Genomic DNA, 16669 nt, shown 5'->3' on the forward strand with positions numbered 1-16669 from the left:
CGTTTGAATTGTGCCACGAATTACACATATGATGTTTGTCAATTTAAAAGATAATTTTGCAAGTCAAAAAATAAGAAATGTGTCGTAAAACTGTGAAGTAACACATTTTTTTTGTGAAACGCTCAATGAACTACATCTCTGGTCTCGCACAACAACACACGTCACCAAGATGGCCGTCACTACCGTCTTGCCAAAAAAGGGATTGACTACCCTCACTATCACCACAATGAAACACGTCCAGAAGAAAGTCATGCAAAGCTGCCTGCCTGCCTTCCTTTGATTCTCTCTGAACTGCCTGATCTTTTTAATGTTTAATGTCAACCATTTGTGCAGATAGCATGAAGTAGAAAAGATCGCCCTATAGGATAAACCCTATATATACACATCCATCAGCAATCAATAAAACAAATCATCCAACACAAATAGAAGAAATCTGGACCTATTCTATTTCTTTTTATACAACAGCATGTATTGGGACTGCTCATTGATGTCATCAAGAGCCATTGAGTCTACCTCTCAGAATGTTTATCATTTCTTTGTCTCTTAACATTCCTATAATCATTTGTTTTTTTATTGTTGATATTGTTTTGTTCTTTATTTTTGTTGTGAGAATCACTTTGCAATTGTGTAAGTGCTATATAAATAGTTATACTAATATTATTGTTGTTACCATCATTACTATTATTAATAATGTTTTCTTTGTTTTCTTTATTTATCGCTGCAGAAAGGATCATGCCAGCCCACATCAAACACCTGAGGCCTGTACTACGAAGCCGGTGCAACATAACCTGGATATGTTTGAGTTAGCCGGTTGGCCTAATCCAAAACATACGCGCTCTCGCTAAGCGGTCCTACGACGCGGGTTATCAAGTGGATCGCTCAAGCCAGCCGTGTCCTATCTAGTTAGGTGCGCGTTCACATGAAAGGGGTGGTATTTAGAGCATTCGACCAATCACAAACATGGACAAGCGTACTGACAGCGCAGTGCGTCATACTTCCTGAATGAAAAGTTAACTATAATATTAGACATATGAAGAAGTTAAACTTTAAACATCCATGACTTAAACACGTTATCCAGGATAAAAGCCACATAGCTGCACCTGCAAGGTGAATACAGCTGGTAAAAGAAAAAGTCTTTGAATGCGTACATTAACAGGTTTATGATAAGACATGATCTGACTTTAATTACATTTGACTCGAGTGTTTCGTTAACTTAATGTGTTGCTTAAAATAATACTTCTGCATACAGTATGTGACACTGTGAGTGTTGCACGGCCAGATACGGCTCAAGAAGCTGACTCAGATAAGGAAATATATGATACATTATGATGTGATATGCCGCGGACTGTACTGTTACTTTGATCCGGTTACTTATGTTGTGGCAGATATTTAATTAAGCTTTCTTAACGCTAATGTTATAATAGTCAGATTGCTCTGAAGATGGGAGGTGATATTCTATTAATTTTCACGTTCACGCAGTCAGTGATTTTTGCCAGCCGTCTTTCCTGCAACGGCAGTTTAAACTGTTTTTCCTTTCTCCTGTAATATGACTGGATAGCTTTAAACTCTGCACACTGAGCTCTGATTGGTCAGCAGGCGGTGCTTTCACTGAGTTGAGCTCTTAGCCTGCAACCTAACCTGCTCCGGAGCAGGTTAGCCGCTCAGCATAAGTTACCATGGAGATCTAGCCCGCTAAAAAGAGAACCAGCGTCGTAGGACCGGAAACCCCGAGTTTTCCCTGAAGTTAGCCCGCTAAGCGAAAATCCTGCTTCGTAGTACAGGCCTCTGATCAAGAAGTTCTGAATCTTCAGGCAGAAAAGATGAAAACATCTGTTCAAAGTTCCAGTTTCCTGTACATGGAACCATGCCTGTACTCTGTTCCACATGTCTTCAGTCCGTTCTGGACCCAATGACTCGGACACTAGTTCTACCAAGGCTCATTAGAGGTAAGCAGTGGTAGGAGAGTGGAGTTATCTTTGTATTTAGGCTGCAAGTCGACAAGAATAGATTACAAATCGCTTAAAAAATGGTTCAGACAAGAGGCACCTTACGCAGGTGTGGCGCTGATATAGTCTATATAATATGCGGTTGAACTTTAAAATTAAATTATTTCCGGTGCAGAGACAAACACTCGAGGTGGATGTATAAAGTAAATACTGGTGTTAATAAAATATAGCGTATATCCCTCAATTTATCGACAATAAGAATGACAATACATACTTCCGGGTGTAAAGTAATATATCTATCATACTGTAGATCCTACACATCCACTGGAGGTAGATTCTGAAAGTAAAATATACACTTCTCACTAGAAATGTAATCATAAAGCATTATTATGGCCAAACTATGCTACAATTTAGGATTTTACACTGAAAAAAAGTGTTGGATTCAAGATTCAAAGGTTTTATTCTCATATGCTCAGCAGCTACAGTGTAGAAATGTCAATGAAATTCTTCTGACCTGAGCTCCTCCAACAATGCAACATATATAATAAAATACAAAAATACAAAATAAAAAGTAGTGCAAAAAGTTTATATACATGTAATATAATAGAATATGATATTTACAAGAACAGAACATGAAATTAAATAATGTAAATTAAGAAAAAAATTCAATACGGTGTATTGCGTGGATAATAGACGTGCATCACAGTGAATATTCAAAACTAAAATTTGATACATTTTTCTTTTTCATCTCACAGTGCACATATTTAAGTAATCATAACACAAAGCTAAAAGTTAATCTGTTTTTCCTTTCTCTTTTCAAGAGTGCTTCAGAGGATGGCTGAATTCACAAAACGTTGAGAAGACCGAGAGGGAGAAGTTGGCCGGTTACTATATTTCACAAAAAATACAGGACCTTGTGAAAAGTGGAAAGAAACAGTTGAAAGAAACTGCTTAAAAATATGAAGTAATGGGTGTTTTGAAAATGTTTTCAAATGTGTGTTAATGTTCATTGTGTGTTATAAATTATTTTCCTGCTTCTAATCATTTGATGTACGAGTATTTATTTACAGACAATACATTCTATACATTCTGGTACCTTTCTGGTAAGGTAGGTGCTCTGATCTGAAATGATAGATGTTCATTGAGCTACTGCAATTGGGTGAGAGTGTTTCATCATCATATATGACCAGCTTAACCATCAAGTAATCCCAGCTAAAGTTCTACTCAAGATCATACCAGTCTGACCAGCTAATGGTGACCAGCTAGAACACTGTGACCACCAGCTTTTACCAGATAAACAAGCTATCCCGACCAGCTAATGGTGACCAGCTAGACCACTGTGACCAAACCAGCTATCCTGACCAGCTAAAGTGTCCAAAACCCCTGTAAACCAGGTCAGGCTGGTTTACCAGCCAGACCAGCCTTGTTGGTCTAAGCTGTTTTTTTCAGCAGGGAAGGGGACGGGTAATAACCAGAAAAGCATGACATGGGACCTTTAAGTACAAGATCAGAGTACTTCACCTCTGGTTGTGTTTACCCTGTACTCAGGTAAGAGCAGGGTAAAGGTGCATAGTGGAGGGTGTGGCCACATTACCACAGGCAGACGGTTATCAAAGTGAGCGATCCTTCAGAATAATATTTCTCCACAGGTACACCTGTCGCTTCAAAACTGCACATCACACAACCCAACGCAGCCATTAAAAAGGCGATACAATCCTCTATCTCATAATTTCTTCACTTAAACAACATCATGTTTGAACAGCACACAGCTGAATCATAACTGAAACACACACTGTCTGATCCTCGAGCCGGGATATCTGCGCAAACACAGCGCGCGATCCTCTTTAACAAACAATTAACATGACGTTACTCACCCACCAGACGATGCCATACGCAAACAGGGTGAATTTGAGCAAAATGTAGGAGAATCGGTGACAGTATCGTATCTCTTGATTGTTGGACATCGTGTCTGAGGACAGTTGACTCCCAGGCTGTCTGCTGTTGACACTCACTTCCGCGTTGAGCTCGTCACCACACCTGGGAGCGCGTGTTGGAGTGATTGATGGACAGATTGATAGGAGATTTATGAGATGATATAAACAAAGCGGAAAATGGCGGCGAATAGACAGTTGTATTATTATTTTGTGATGCACATGGATATATTTTGTCGATGACTAATAGCATGAAATAGCCTACATTGGTTTTTGACAGCAGAACCACAACATTGATCTGAAGCCTGAAGCAGGGGTGTGTGCAGGAATAATGGGCTCATTACACTTCCTCCTCTTTTCCTTTTAAAAAACAAAGTCTCATTGATATTAGGATCAGAAATGTGTTTTTTTAACGAATATAGCTATATATATATATATATATATATATATATATATATATAAAGCTATATATGTTTTTATTAATTAATGATGAAGATGTATTTGTCTTCCAACTGAATTGGGTTGCCAATGAATATCTTTGTGAGTAGCAAATTGCATGAGCCTAAAAACACTGTAAATTGTGTGGTCGTAATATCTTTGTTTATTAAGTGCCTTTCTAAACAAATTACAAAGTGAATGACAACAATTTAAAAAAGACAATAATTTAACAGTTAATGGAAAATACAAGTATATACACAACACAAAATGCTGTTTAATTAAGCTTTATCAGTCTCATATAACAGCTAATTAGCACACATGCAGCACAATATGGATCTCAAAAAATGTAACTTTGACCCCTAGTGGTGAAACACAACAGATAAAACACAAATAATTGACAATCTGTGAATCCTTCAGAGGACTTACTTACTTACTTACTTACTTTGAAGACTTTAAAAATTAGTACCACCAAATACTGCTGTTTTTTGACTGCTCTGCCTTTGTTTAAGACTCATACACGGACCAAAATGTACACATTATAAATATAGTGTTGAGTTGATCTTCTTTGACTGCTAAATAAACCAACCCAAAACCTTAAAAACATACATTGCAGACATTGTCGTCTACACATCACCTTGAAAATGTTGGTTTTAAGAATATTTTAAATAAGACTAAGTTTGAACCATTTAATAATATACAGCTGTGGACCACAACAGAACATGTTGTGCCATCATCATACACCAGAACATCACGCCCTTACTGTTTGCAGTTTGTCCGGCTCTGTTCCCTCTGGTCGAACCTTATCAGCAGCTGTTAACGTGTGTTGAGTCGATAAGAGGGCGCTGTCTGAGTGGCTTCTCAGTCAAATAAATCACTACTTTCCCCCGTGTAGTTTGGTTAATCCTTAATTATCACCTCCACCTTTGTCTTGTTTGCTTTCACAAGCAACATACCAATAGCTGACAACAGTGCAAAGCATAGTAAAATAAAAAAGAAAGCTGTTTTACCAGACCTGTTGTTAATTTGTACTTCTGTACTTATTCTAGAAACTGAGTGTGAGCTTTTAACACAACCTCTCCTCCTTCCAAGGTGCGTAAAAGGTAAAAAAAAAAAAAGTGTCATAGTGATTGTTGTTTTTGTTGCCTCAGTGATGTGTTTTGGGACTTCAGACACAGAATTCTGCTATTCAGGTGATAAGGTAGGCGGGGCGGGTGTTACCTTGGTTGGTTATTGGCTAATGGTTACACAACCCAGAAAAAGATTGTGACATCACAAATTGGCCAAAATCTGATCAGATAATTTTCGGTTTTTTATAGATGGATCAAGACAAAAAGAGCGAGAATCTTTTTTCCTGAAACTTGAGGGGGCACATTTTGTGAGTAAAACACTTGAACATTTTGATTTTGCATAATAGGTGACCTTTGAGAGACCTGAGACCACACATACACACTTACACCAGCTTGTTAGAAACGTTTAATTCCCTTGCCTGTACCCTTCAACACGCCCTTCACCAGGTCCTGCTGGCCAACAAAGATCTGTGAGCATGTGAAAGTACACACATGCAGTGCGTAGTGTACACACTCAACAGAGGGAAGACAGAACGGGCTTAGCTGAAGTCAGCAGCGCTACCTCTATCTGTTCTTTTCTGTGCAAACACATAGAGGAGATTTCCCCTAAGAGCAAGGGAGGAAAGACAAAAAAAGAGAATGATGTGTGAAGAATAAAAGTCAACATGGGAGTAGTTAATGTCTCTGAGAATTAAAGCAATAGAAAGCAAAAGAGAATGTATGCCAGTAAGACAGCGATACATTGAAAGCACACACATTTTATCACAGTATACTTGTTGTGTGGAGAAAGTTTGTACATGAGTGTCCTTAGTGGCACCTTATGGTGATAAGTGGCTGAGTTAAAACGTAAATATTTATACTGTTTATCTCTTAGTAAACACACATGCATGGCTGCAGTTCATGTGCTTCAGGAATACCAAGACTTAGACCTTGCACAACTGTGTGTACTTCTTTTTACGTGCACTCAAATTGAGGTACTTTATTTATTTTTCATATTATCAAATCAGTGAATTTGTCTTGAGTGTTTGGTCATGTTTCTGACGCCACAGCTCTACAAGTAAAAACAAGCTATTTTTAAAAATGACTGTCAATAACTGCAATCAGAGGACTGTTCTTTGCGATTACTATCATCATTGGTTATCAACCCATCTCTGTAACCCTTTTTTAATCTCAAATAGATTTAACCTGGGGGAGCACAGTTATTTCATATATCAAAACGATTTTTCTTTGCAAGAGCACCGATCACAACAACTTTGAAAACAGATTTTGTCGGAGCTGCAGCAAAGAACCCATATCCAAACTGCAATAATGTTTGACCTCTTTGACCATGTCAAAACCCATAATATGTGCCTCTTAGGAGGGCAATCTAACTCGATACCAAGTAAAAACAAATCACAAAACAGATGATGATGATGATGATGATGATGATGATGATGAAGATGATGAAGATGATGATGATGATGATGATGACTGTGGGTCACAGACCCTATGGTTCACCAGAGGTGCGAATTGAACAAATTCACACATAGAAAGGATCCTTTTTGAACGGCTCCTAAGAGAGCAATGTTCAAGGATCAGCATCAATGTCAATGTATAATACAGCAACATGAAATGCAGTTGTAACCACCTCCGCACACATCCAAAATATACAAAAATATATGCAACTATTTTTAATTAGAACAGGAAATAGAATAATAAAAGAAGGAATATATACAGTTTCCACACATTTACAGATATTGTTTCAAATTAAGTATATTTTGTGTGTTTGGATATGTAAAATTCACAGATCTAGTGCAATGTATACTACAGGGTGCGATAGGCCTATAACATTCGTAGAGCTGAGGTCTATTAGATGTTAAAATCCATCAGACTTTTAGTAATCATACTGTAAAACGTTCTGTTAACTTCATTTAATAAGCTTTATACAGAGACACTGGAGATTTGAGGTTAGCCTGTAATATAAGAAAAGCATTTATTTCCACAAACTCATAATGAAAATGTCATAACAAGGCTTTTAGAGAGCTCTCCTTCTCTCTGAGGAACAGGAAATAAACCCTGAGTATGTGACATTTCTACCCCACTCTGTATGTCTTTCTCACTCTATGCGGCATCAAAAAAAGAGGAGAATAGAAAATAATGACTATTTGTAGTATAGACCACCACAACTGCTTTAGCATTTCAGGGGAGATGGAAATGGATGGCTGCAGAAAACAGCAGGGGACTGGGGATGAAGTATACCTCTCTCTTTCCTTTCATTTTATTTATTTTTAAACCAGGCTTTATGTGGCTCTGTCATTTACAACCAAGCTGCCAGCCTTCTGCTGTTTTGGTTTCTATTTAACTCCACTTGTTTTAGATCGAATCGTGCACAATCAACACACGTCTCCAAGTATGCTTACTTAATTACCTAATTTCAATAGGTTATCTCTCTCTCTCTCTCTCTCTCTCTCTCTCTCTCTCTCTCTCTCTCTCTCCTCTCTCTCTCTCTCTCTCTCTCCTCTCTCTCTCTCTCTCTCTCTCTCTCTCTCTCTCTCTCTCTCTCTCTGTAGTTGGCGCTGCTTCACGCGCAAAGTCGCGTGCCTGCTGGTCAGTGCGTCTGCAGTCACTCTCAGCAGCTTGCACCTTAATCAGCTGTTGCACACGCCAGGAGGGAGAGCGAAAGTCTATATGTGTGTGAGAGAGAGAGAGTTGAGAGTATAGAGATGTCTTGAGATGGATTACTGGATGGACCTGGTTGTCCATTACGCAGAACGACTCTAATTTCTGGACATTATAAACTATGGATACTGATGGGAAAAAAACTAACAACGAGGCATAAACCGCGTTTATAAGAAAGGTAAGAGCGATAAAAGTAAACATCTGATTGAGGCTGTCTCATTTGTGTATATCACATATTCCACTGTGCCGTCCGATCTGTGAATTCATCACTTGTGCTGCAGGCTGTTGCGCATACTGTGGCAAACAAAATAGTGAGGGTGTCTGCCAAAAGCGAGTGCTTCATGGCAGATAAATATATGTTTACTAATAATAAATATTAAAACCTATTTTCAATCAAATGTGGGCTGTGACAAAGTGAAGCCTGATTTATTAAACAAGAAAACGCTTTTTAACTTACATGTGCTACTGTAAGATAGGCTATCAGTGGACTGGAACTTGCCATAATAGTGATATGATGTATGATTATTAACTAAGGTGACTGCTGTGCAGCAAGCCACATTCTCTTACTGTAATTTAACACTTGATGTGACTGCCTCATATCGAAAATGCATTGATACATCAGGGTTAAAAAGTATAACATAATTCATCATATCTACAAACCAAAAGTGAAAATATGTGCTACAGAATATATTAACATGATATTTTTCTAATTCAAGTCAAATCTGACATTTCTATACATGTGAAGAAGAAGATGAAGGTCATTTTAACTCTCATTGTGTGTCATACCGTTATGCGTAAAGTTTCTATTACCAGGTGACAGGGAGTAGAATATGGATGCTGAGGGAATCCAACACGTCGACAGAGACATGGAGGCCACTTCATGGCCTTTTTCCGTGACCACCGACTGGCAGGAGGACGGAAACGAGACGACGGGGAATCAGTTCAAGCAGCCCGACTGGCAGGTGGGAGGATAAAGATCAGAGATACAACTTGAACTCCTATTTTAGTGCATCCTGCAGAGCCTGAAACCATTTAGAGGATCAATTAAAATGAGACAGAATTAATTGAAAAAATAGTACAATATTAAAAGAGGTTTTATGAAATAATGAATGCTAAAAAATGTTTTTGTAAATATGTCAAAGGTGATACAGTCGGTCCTTAAGGATGTGTGAATAATCTATAAATCATGTCCTCTCCGCATCTCCTTTCCTCCATCCTCTCTCCTTTCTCCTATCTTCTTCTCCCCTCTCATCTAATTACTTCCGGCCTTTTTCTCCTTTCTTTCCCTCTCCTCTTTCATTATCCAATTCCACTCGTCTCCCACGTCTCCACCTCTTCCTTCTGAACTCTCTCCGTTCTCCTCTCCTCTTTTCCTTTTCGTCTTCTTTCCTCTTCTCTCTCTTTTTTCCTCTCCTATCTCCTCTTTTCCTTTCTCCTCTCCTCTCTTTCTCTACTTTCCTAAATTTCCTTTTCCTCTATCATCCGCTCTTCCTCTCTCAGGTGGCTTTGTGGGCTATAGCGTACTCCCTCATCATCCTGGTGTCCATCACTGGCAATGTGACAGTGATCTGGATTATTCTTGCTCACAGACGTATGAGGACTGTGACCAATTACTTAATCGTCAACCTGGCTTTCTCTGACGTTTCCATGGCAACCTTCAACACTCTCTTTAACTTTGTCTACGCACTTCACAACGACTGGTACTTTGGCCTCGGCTACTGCCGGTTTCAGAACTTCTTCCCCATCACGGCCATGTTCTCGTCTATTTACTCGATGGCTGCCATCGCAGTGGACAGGTAAGAGAGAGCTCTAACAAAACCTCAGATAAGGTCTGATTTAACATTTCATTTGTGAGTTACATGATATTTAAGTGGTTGCTCTAATCCAAACTGCCATTACAATGAACCAAAGTACTTAAGACACTATTTTGTACCTGAAACTATAGGCACTAAAGCAAGAACTCATCTCATCTCTTGCGAAGCCTCATTTAGGAACTACATTATGCAAAGTGTAAAAAAGGACAGATGACCAATTAGTGAAACAGTCAACTCCGCAGTGCAAGAACCAAGTTGTTTTTGTAAATAACCCACTTAACTGGCCCATTACTACTCTAGCTGTGATCGGTTTTACAGTACTTATAGTGTATACATGTGTTAACTCTACAGGCTGATAAGTACAAACTGTGTTTTAGAATAAGGGCAAATACAATATTTTGTATGTCTATCAAATCAAATTAAATCAAATAAAGTTTTATTTATATAGCACATTTTTAAACGATTTTTGGTCGAGCCAAAGTGCTGTACATATAATAAAAATACCCTACAGTAAAGACACTTTACAGCAAATACAACAGCACAGTTTGTGCAGAATATCAGTATGAGAAAACAACACCCTATGTATCCTTGGGCAAGATACTTAGCCCTGAGTTGCTGCCGATGGCATGGCCAACGGTGTGTATGAATGTGTATGAATGTTAGCTTCCCTAGAGCAAGTGGTACTCCACTGTATGAATGAGGTGTGCATGGGGGAAAAAGACCTGATCAAGTACAGTCCATATACCATTACAGATTAAGGATGTAGTGTTAAATCCACACCTTTCTGAAACAGTGTCAACACATAATGACATTATAAACTTCACAAAGTCATCATTTATGTCAGTGCTGTTGTATTAGGCAGCATTTGATAGCATGAAGGCACTTACGTACATAGTAATACCGTTTTTTTAGAGGAGAGAGTAACATTGAGTTTCATGAGTGCATCGACATTTACATGATATAAGGCCCTCTGGCTCAGGACAGATGTAGTGATGAATGACCCATAGGCTAATAGGGAAGGATGTTATATCTGCTCATGCCTAAATAACTCCTCCATAATCGTTCCCAAATGTGTGAAGTCATCAGTTTATGAGACATTATTCAGGAGCAGCAGCAGGCAGAAAACAATCAATCAAAAACGTGAGAGAAAATCTGAGGTAATACTCTGCCACCTCCATATTGATTCAACAACCCTCAGGTTCCACCTATCTTCAAATGTGTGTGTGATAAGAACATAGACTTTATATATAGATTTGAATAGTGCCAAAAAAACTGGTTTAAGAGTAAACTGCGAATGAAAAAGGGAAGTGAGAGTCAATGTTTTAAAGTATATGCAAAAGACCTGAACATTGGTTGTTTTACACAGAAACGCCAGATTAACACACGTTTGAATCTAAATAATAGCAGTGTGTCCAAAAAGTATATTTTATTATTTGTATTTAGATGACAAGTTAAACGTAGTTATCTTTTAATTTGTGCTCAGCTGACCTTACAAAATAACAAAAACAGAAGACAATGAAACATCTTCAATTAACCTAATCAAATGCAAGTCACACAGTCTTAATCCATTTAGCTAAAAATAGTTGCAGAAGCCCTCAATACATTCATGATGTCAGTCCTGAATAATTCAAAGGAATGGTTTATAGTTATAGTTTAATCATTTGACTGTTATGGTGATAATACTGAGAAAGGCTGTCAAGTAAAATAATATAACTAGATTGTATAAGATGAGTGATCGCCTTGAGTGATGCACCAGAGGGCACTACTTGTTTTAAATAAAGCACATTTACATCTTCATGCGTTAAGGCTCTTGTCGGGCGGGTCTTTTCTGTGATTTAACACGTTCCTGTAGTTCACTATAAAAGTGTATTCAGTTGATTTCATGAAGCCATTATGAGACATTTACACAAGATGTCTTTTTTCAGATGATTATGACATTGTCAGTTTCTGTCACACAGACATGAAGGGAGAAATAAAATATGATATTATAACTTTGGCAGATGGCCAGGACATAACCACAGACAGAAAGACAGAAACGAACATAATGACAGAGACAGAAAATGTATAAAATGCAGGTTCGGTCATGAAAAAGCCTCTTTGTTATAACTCTCAAAATGCCCACAACCTTGAAATAATACCACACGAAATATAGAGCTGTTCATTTCTTTGTAAAGGAGATCTCTCTTTTCTAAAGCAGATCAACGGTTTAGTTATTTTACTAACATATGACTCAGAGTTAGTGATATGATTTATAAATGAAAAAGGGGATGGATATTTTATTCAACATTTTCAGTTAGAATTAAAGCCCATAAAGCTTTTAAGGCTGAGAATAATATGTGTTCAGAATAATGGACTCAAGAGAAAGGCAACACAGACGAAACCACCACTTTATCATCTACAGTAGAATGTAATTAAATATAAATGATATGTATTAAAAATGGACTATGATAAAGCCTCAGCGATAATGATTAACAACCTCAAGTAATGAAAAGAGAAGAATGACTTTTAAACATATGGCAGAGATGCTCGCACACAGAAGATGTGTTGTAGGAACCACTCTGGTCTGTTCCTATGTATAACATCATACTCTAAATGAAACACTCCATAAATGAACCTTTTTATCTTGTGTCAGGTACATGGCCATCATCCACCCTCTGAAGCCCCGCCTCTCCTCCACCTCTACAAAGGTTGTGATCGCCCTCATTTGGATCGTAGCAATCTTACTGGCTTTCCCTCAGTGCTACTACAGCGTGACAATATTTTACTACCCCAGAACTGTGTGCATGGTCGACTGGCCGGACGATTATGGAGGGACACATCAACTAAGGTGAAAAAAACGCAGACATTTACAACAAGGAAGATGTATAGGCTAACATAAATTAACAAGTTATCAGCACAAAGATATTGTCTGCATGACAGGTACACTCATATTTAAGGGGACAGTCATGCAAATCAGTACAAAAGTTATTAAAATTCACATATTTCTGAACATCTGTGAGTTGAAGCCAACATTTATGTAAGGCAAGGCAAGGCAAGTTTATTTATATAGCACCTTTCAACACAAGGCAATTCAAAGTGCCTTACAAAAATGAAAGACATTAAGAGCATTAAGAAACATATTATAAAAGGGCATTTAAAAACACTCATTCAAAAGCAAAGATAATAAAACATGAATAACAAAGGTACATGAATACAAGTTACAGTGCAGTGTGAGTTACACACATCTGAAATGTTTAGGTCTGACTTTCAATCATTGCTAACTTTTTAGCAGAAATAGTTTTCTTTGACCTCACTTTCTTTCTACTTTCTTTTTGAACTTATCCGTTAGTTATTTCAAGTGTTTCATGCTAAACGAACAGCTCTGGTTTCTGTTTTTCAATCCGGGACACCTTCAGTTGCTATAATACATCTAAACCAAAAACTATCTGTCAACTAGTCACTGATACTAACCAATGCAGGCTTGATTGACTTGAATTAAAGGTTAAGATTGTTTAGTTGCTTTTAAATGTTGCTGAGGCCGTTAATGGAGTTGGTTTAGAAAGCTTTGTTGGAAGACAATATCACTATCAACCAAAGGGACCCTACAAACAATCTGGGCTCACAACCCCTAACAATCTCTGAAACCATTAAACAAATGAAGCTTGTTGTCTGTTTCTCCCTCTGCAGCTATCAGTTTGCAGTGATTTTGCTGATCTACCTGCTCCCTCTGCTGGTGATGCTGGTGACCTACAGTTTAGTGGGTCAGTCATTATGGGGTGGGCACATCCCTGGAGAGGCGAGGGACCATTACCACAGCCAGATCACTGCCAAGAGAAAGGTCACACTCTTATATTTGTCATAAAGTACAGTTCTAGTCTTCTGATGTCACATTATCACTATTTTCAAAATGCTCAGATAACCGTGGCTAAGTAAAGCTAAGGGTGAATCGAACACAATTATATGAGAGTGAATTTAAAATATGGCATTATTGGCTTTATATATGTATTGGCTATTATTCTCTCTGTGATTCCCGACAGGTGGTGAAGATGATGGTTGTCGTGGTCTTGACCTTTGCCCTCTGCTGGTTGCCCTACCACATCTACTTCATACTGGGATCCTTTAACAGAGACATTTATAAACAGCATTACATCCAACAGGTGAGCAGCTGCCTTTCTGCCTGTTTGGAAATGTAACAACCTTTATTGTGCAGCCAAGACAGGAAAGTATCTTTGGTCTCAACTCACTGAGGAGAAAACATGAAGAAATGTAACAGTCATTGAATGCATGTCCTTGGTGCAAAGCCTTGCCTCTCATATTCAAGTGTACTATAATGTTTTCCTTAACACCTAACCTGTCTAAACGAATTAAAGAACATTTTCAAATGTAATTTTGCCAGGTTTATTATATCGCGACAGCCTAAGGGGACAAACTCAAACTAGAGTAGAGGGGATGTGTTTAATCAAAGATAATTGGCCAGGCTTTGCTGTTTACAGCGGTTCATCATCATTTAACCATGGAATTGCTTTTGTTGGCGGTCTATTATCCTTCTCGGAGTTAACAATCTTGCCCACCAGTTTATATTTACTGCTGTCGAGTTCCTATACCAGACAGAGATATTGAGACTACCAAGGTTGCTCTAAAACATTTAAAATGTTTTTAGTCTGATTTATTAACTGGGCATCATGTTTCCTTTCTTCGTCAGGTGTACCTGGCTATATTCTGGTTGGCGATGAGTTCAACAATGTACAATCCTATCATATACTGCTGTCTAAACCAAAGGTAAAAGACATATTCACACTAAAGTTCCAGTATCCCAAAACTTGGGCTAGAAAACTAATGATCCTCTCTCTGCAGGTTTCGTGCTGGTTTCCGTCATGCGTTTGTTTGGTGTCCTTTCATCAAAGTGTCGGAGGAGGACAGGATGGAGCTGCAGCACACACACACCTTCAGAGCTACCATGAGCCGCAGCCACCGCAAAGACAGTACATACATACACACCTCCATCAAAACACACAACGCCTTTGACGCAAACGCAGCTATCAACAGTGATATCAACTCAGAAAGAGATGCTTGCATGCAGCTTAAAAAACAAACACCATTAAACACATACAGCTCACACAGCACATGTGCAGATACAAGATCTCCAGCTGACACACTTCTACAGCACAACAACTGAAACAAAACATGACGAGGACATCACGATAGAAAATAATTGGGTTTTTGAGCTGATAATAATTAGATTTCACCCAAAAGATAAAGGGGAGGTCCAACAGGGTGGAGCGAAGTGTGGTGACTTCATGTGGGAGATGTTTAGCTGTGGCTTTGGACCAATAACCCTTTTTTTCGTTAAAGAGGAATATAAATGAATGTGACTGGTGGATGTTTTGCTGTTAATACCAAAGTGGTCATGGAAATAGAGTTATATGTGAAGAAACTACATCTGTATTAATGAAAACAAGAGTTTTATTCTCGCATTGTTAGTGTTTGCTGTTTGTAAGAACGTCTGTAGATAAATCCATCCATGATTCATTTCTCTTACTGAAGCCTTTGTCCTCCCTCTATAATTTACATTCACTAACTACGCTTCTCCTTTGTCCTCCCTCTATAATTTACATTCACTAACTACGCTTCTCCTTTGAGAAACTGTAAATTGTGGATATCTACAGAGTGTGAAACTGTAGTCTTTGTGATGTTTCTTTTCAACAACAACGTATAATGGATGAGAAGTCCTCTGGCATCAGCAGCAAGCCTTAATAATGTGTTTTTTCTTCTTTGTATTACCACCGACATGGACATTTCATATTTTTCACCAATCTTAAGACACAAAGTGCTTGTAACTGTAAAGTTAGTTATTGGTAACATAGTTAAAGCGACATTTGTTCAGCTTTCTGGTGTTCAAAGTTAGCACCAATGTGCTGCTTAGCTCTTGTTAGTGTGGGATTGCCTTGAGCTTATAATAACACCTTTATTAAGGGGATATCTTTGCAGTTTAGAATATGAGTCTGAGGAGCTCTGCTGTATCAATGCAGCTTTTAAAGATGTTAATCGACTGTCACTTCTATTAGGACTGAAATAGTCGAACAAAATGTAATTACAACTTGCTCAATTTATTAAATTGAAAGACACAGAACTAGCTATTTATAATATGAACTGATTTTCTAATCACCTATCATTACAGTTTCAGTTGACAAAATAAATACAACTTTTAAACTGATTATAAAATATTTTAGAAGCAAAATTAGCCTAGCTTATTTGATAGACTTTGCTGGATGTTTCTTACTATCAGTTATATGGTGAGCATGTATCTTTTATTGTAACGGTCTTTAAACATGTCTTTCACATAGTGTGCATTCATACAGTACGTTGTTCGTGTATTGTGACTTCACACGTTCCTACAACTGTACTATTTTAATATTTTTATGTTCATGGTGAAGTAGAGTACACATTCAAAATGAAAAGTGCTGCTAATTAGACGAATGTGATGTAAATGTAATCTATTGAGTGTATTATGTAACATATTTTGATGAAGAGGAAATGTAAATAAGGTGACATGTTTGTGCACATTTAGTATGATGATAATGTTGTAAATAATGTAGCTTGTAATTGTCAACATTTCAGAATGGAGAGAAAACCTTTTCAATTCTTGTGACAACTTTTACTTTTAAGGTAAAGTGACAAAGTGAAACATGTATTGTTGTCTACAGAAATCAGCAGGGTAGAAGTTTGTGGCCTAAATAAAAGTTGATAATATGTTTAATAAATGTGAGTGTGCGTGCAATGGTCCCTCAGTTCTCCTCTTGTTCAAATGTAACACGGGGGTCAAAGGGGCGGTGCTA

At 37.9% G+C, this 16669-nt stretch overlaps 2 protein-coding genes across 3 annotated transcripts in view; one reads left to right on the forward strand and one right to left on the reverse strand.

Moving 5' to 3' along the window:
* tspan15 (tetraspanin 15) overlaps positions 1–3994 on the reverse strand; it is a 40817-nt gene extending 36823 nt beyond the window's left edge. Inside the window, exon 1 of the mRNA XM_034116682.1 lies at positions 3821–3994. Coding sequence (XP_033972573.1) covers positions 3821–3910 — 90 coding nt within the window. The 5' untranslated portion in view covers positions 3911–3994. The remainder of the gene's footprint in view (positions 1–3820) is intronic.
* Positions 3995–7993: 3999 nt separating this feature from the next.
* tacr2 (tachykinin receptor 2) lies at positions 7994–16616 on the forward strand. 2 transcript variants are annotated; one of them, XM_034116152.1, is made up of 8 exons: positions 7994–8218; positions 8841–9002; positions 9541–9836; positions 12487–12681; positions 13521–13671; positions 13871–13990; positions 14536–14612; positions 14688–16616. In XM_034116152.1, exons 2-8 carry the CDS (start codon positions 8871–8873, stop codon positions 15007–15009), a joined length of 1293 nt encoding a protein of 430 aa, XP_033972043.1. In that variant the 5' UTR covers positions 7994–8218; positions 8841–8870; the 3' UTR covers positions 15010–16616. The 2 variants fall into 2 exon arrangements, with proteins under 2 accessions (XP_033972043.1, XP_033972044.1); XM_034116153.1 differs by having other exon boundaries at positions 8854–9002.
* The last annotated feature ends 53 nt before the right edge of the window (positions 16617–16669 follow it).

The sequence above is a fragment of the Trematomus bernacchii genome, unplaced genomic scaffold (assembly GCF_902827165.1).
Source record: "Trematomus bernacchii unplaced genomic scaffold, fTreBer1.1, whole genome shotgun sequence".
Classification (NCBI taxonomy): domain Eukaryota; kingdom Metazoa; phylum Chordata; class Actinopteri; order Perciformes; family Nototheniidae; genus Trematomus; species Trematomus bernacchii.

Coding starts and splice junctions, on each gene's coding strand:
- tacr2 (XM_034116152.1), top strand. CDS start 8,871: ATGGATGCTGAGGGAATCCAACACGTCGACAGAGACATGGAGGCCACT. Junction 9,837..12,486: donor GCTGCCATCGCAGTGGACAG/GTAAGAGAGAGC, acceptor ATCTTGTGTCAG/GTACATGGCCATCATCCACC. Junction 12,682..13,520: donor GGAGGGACACATCAACTAAG/GTGAAAAAAACG, acceptor CTCCCTCTGCAG/CTATCAGTTTGCAGTGATTT.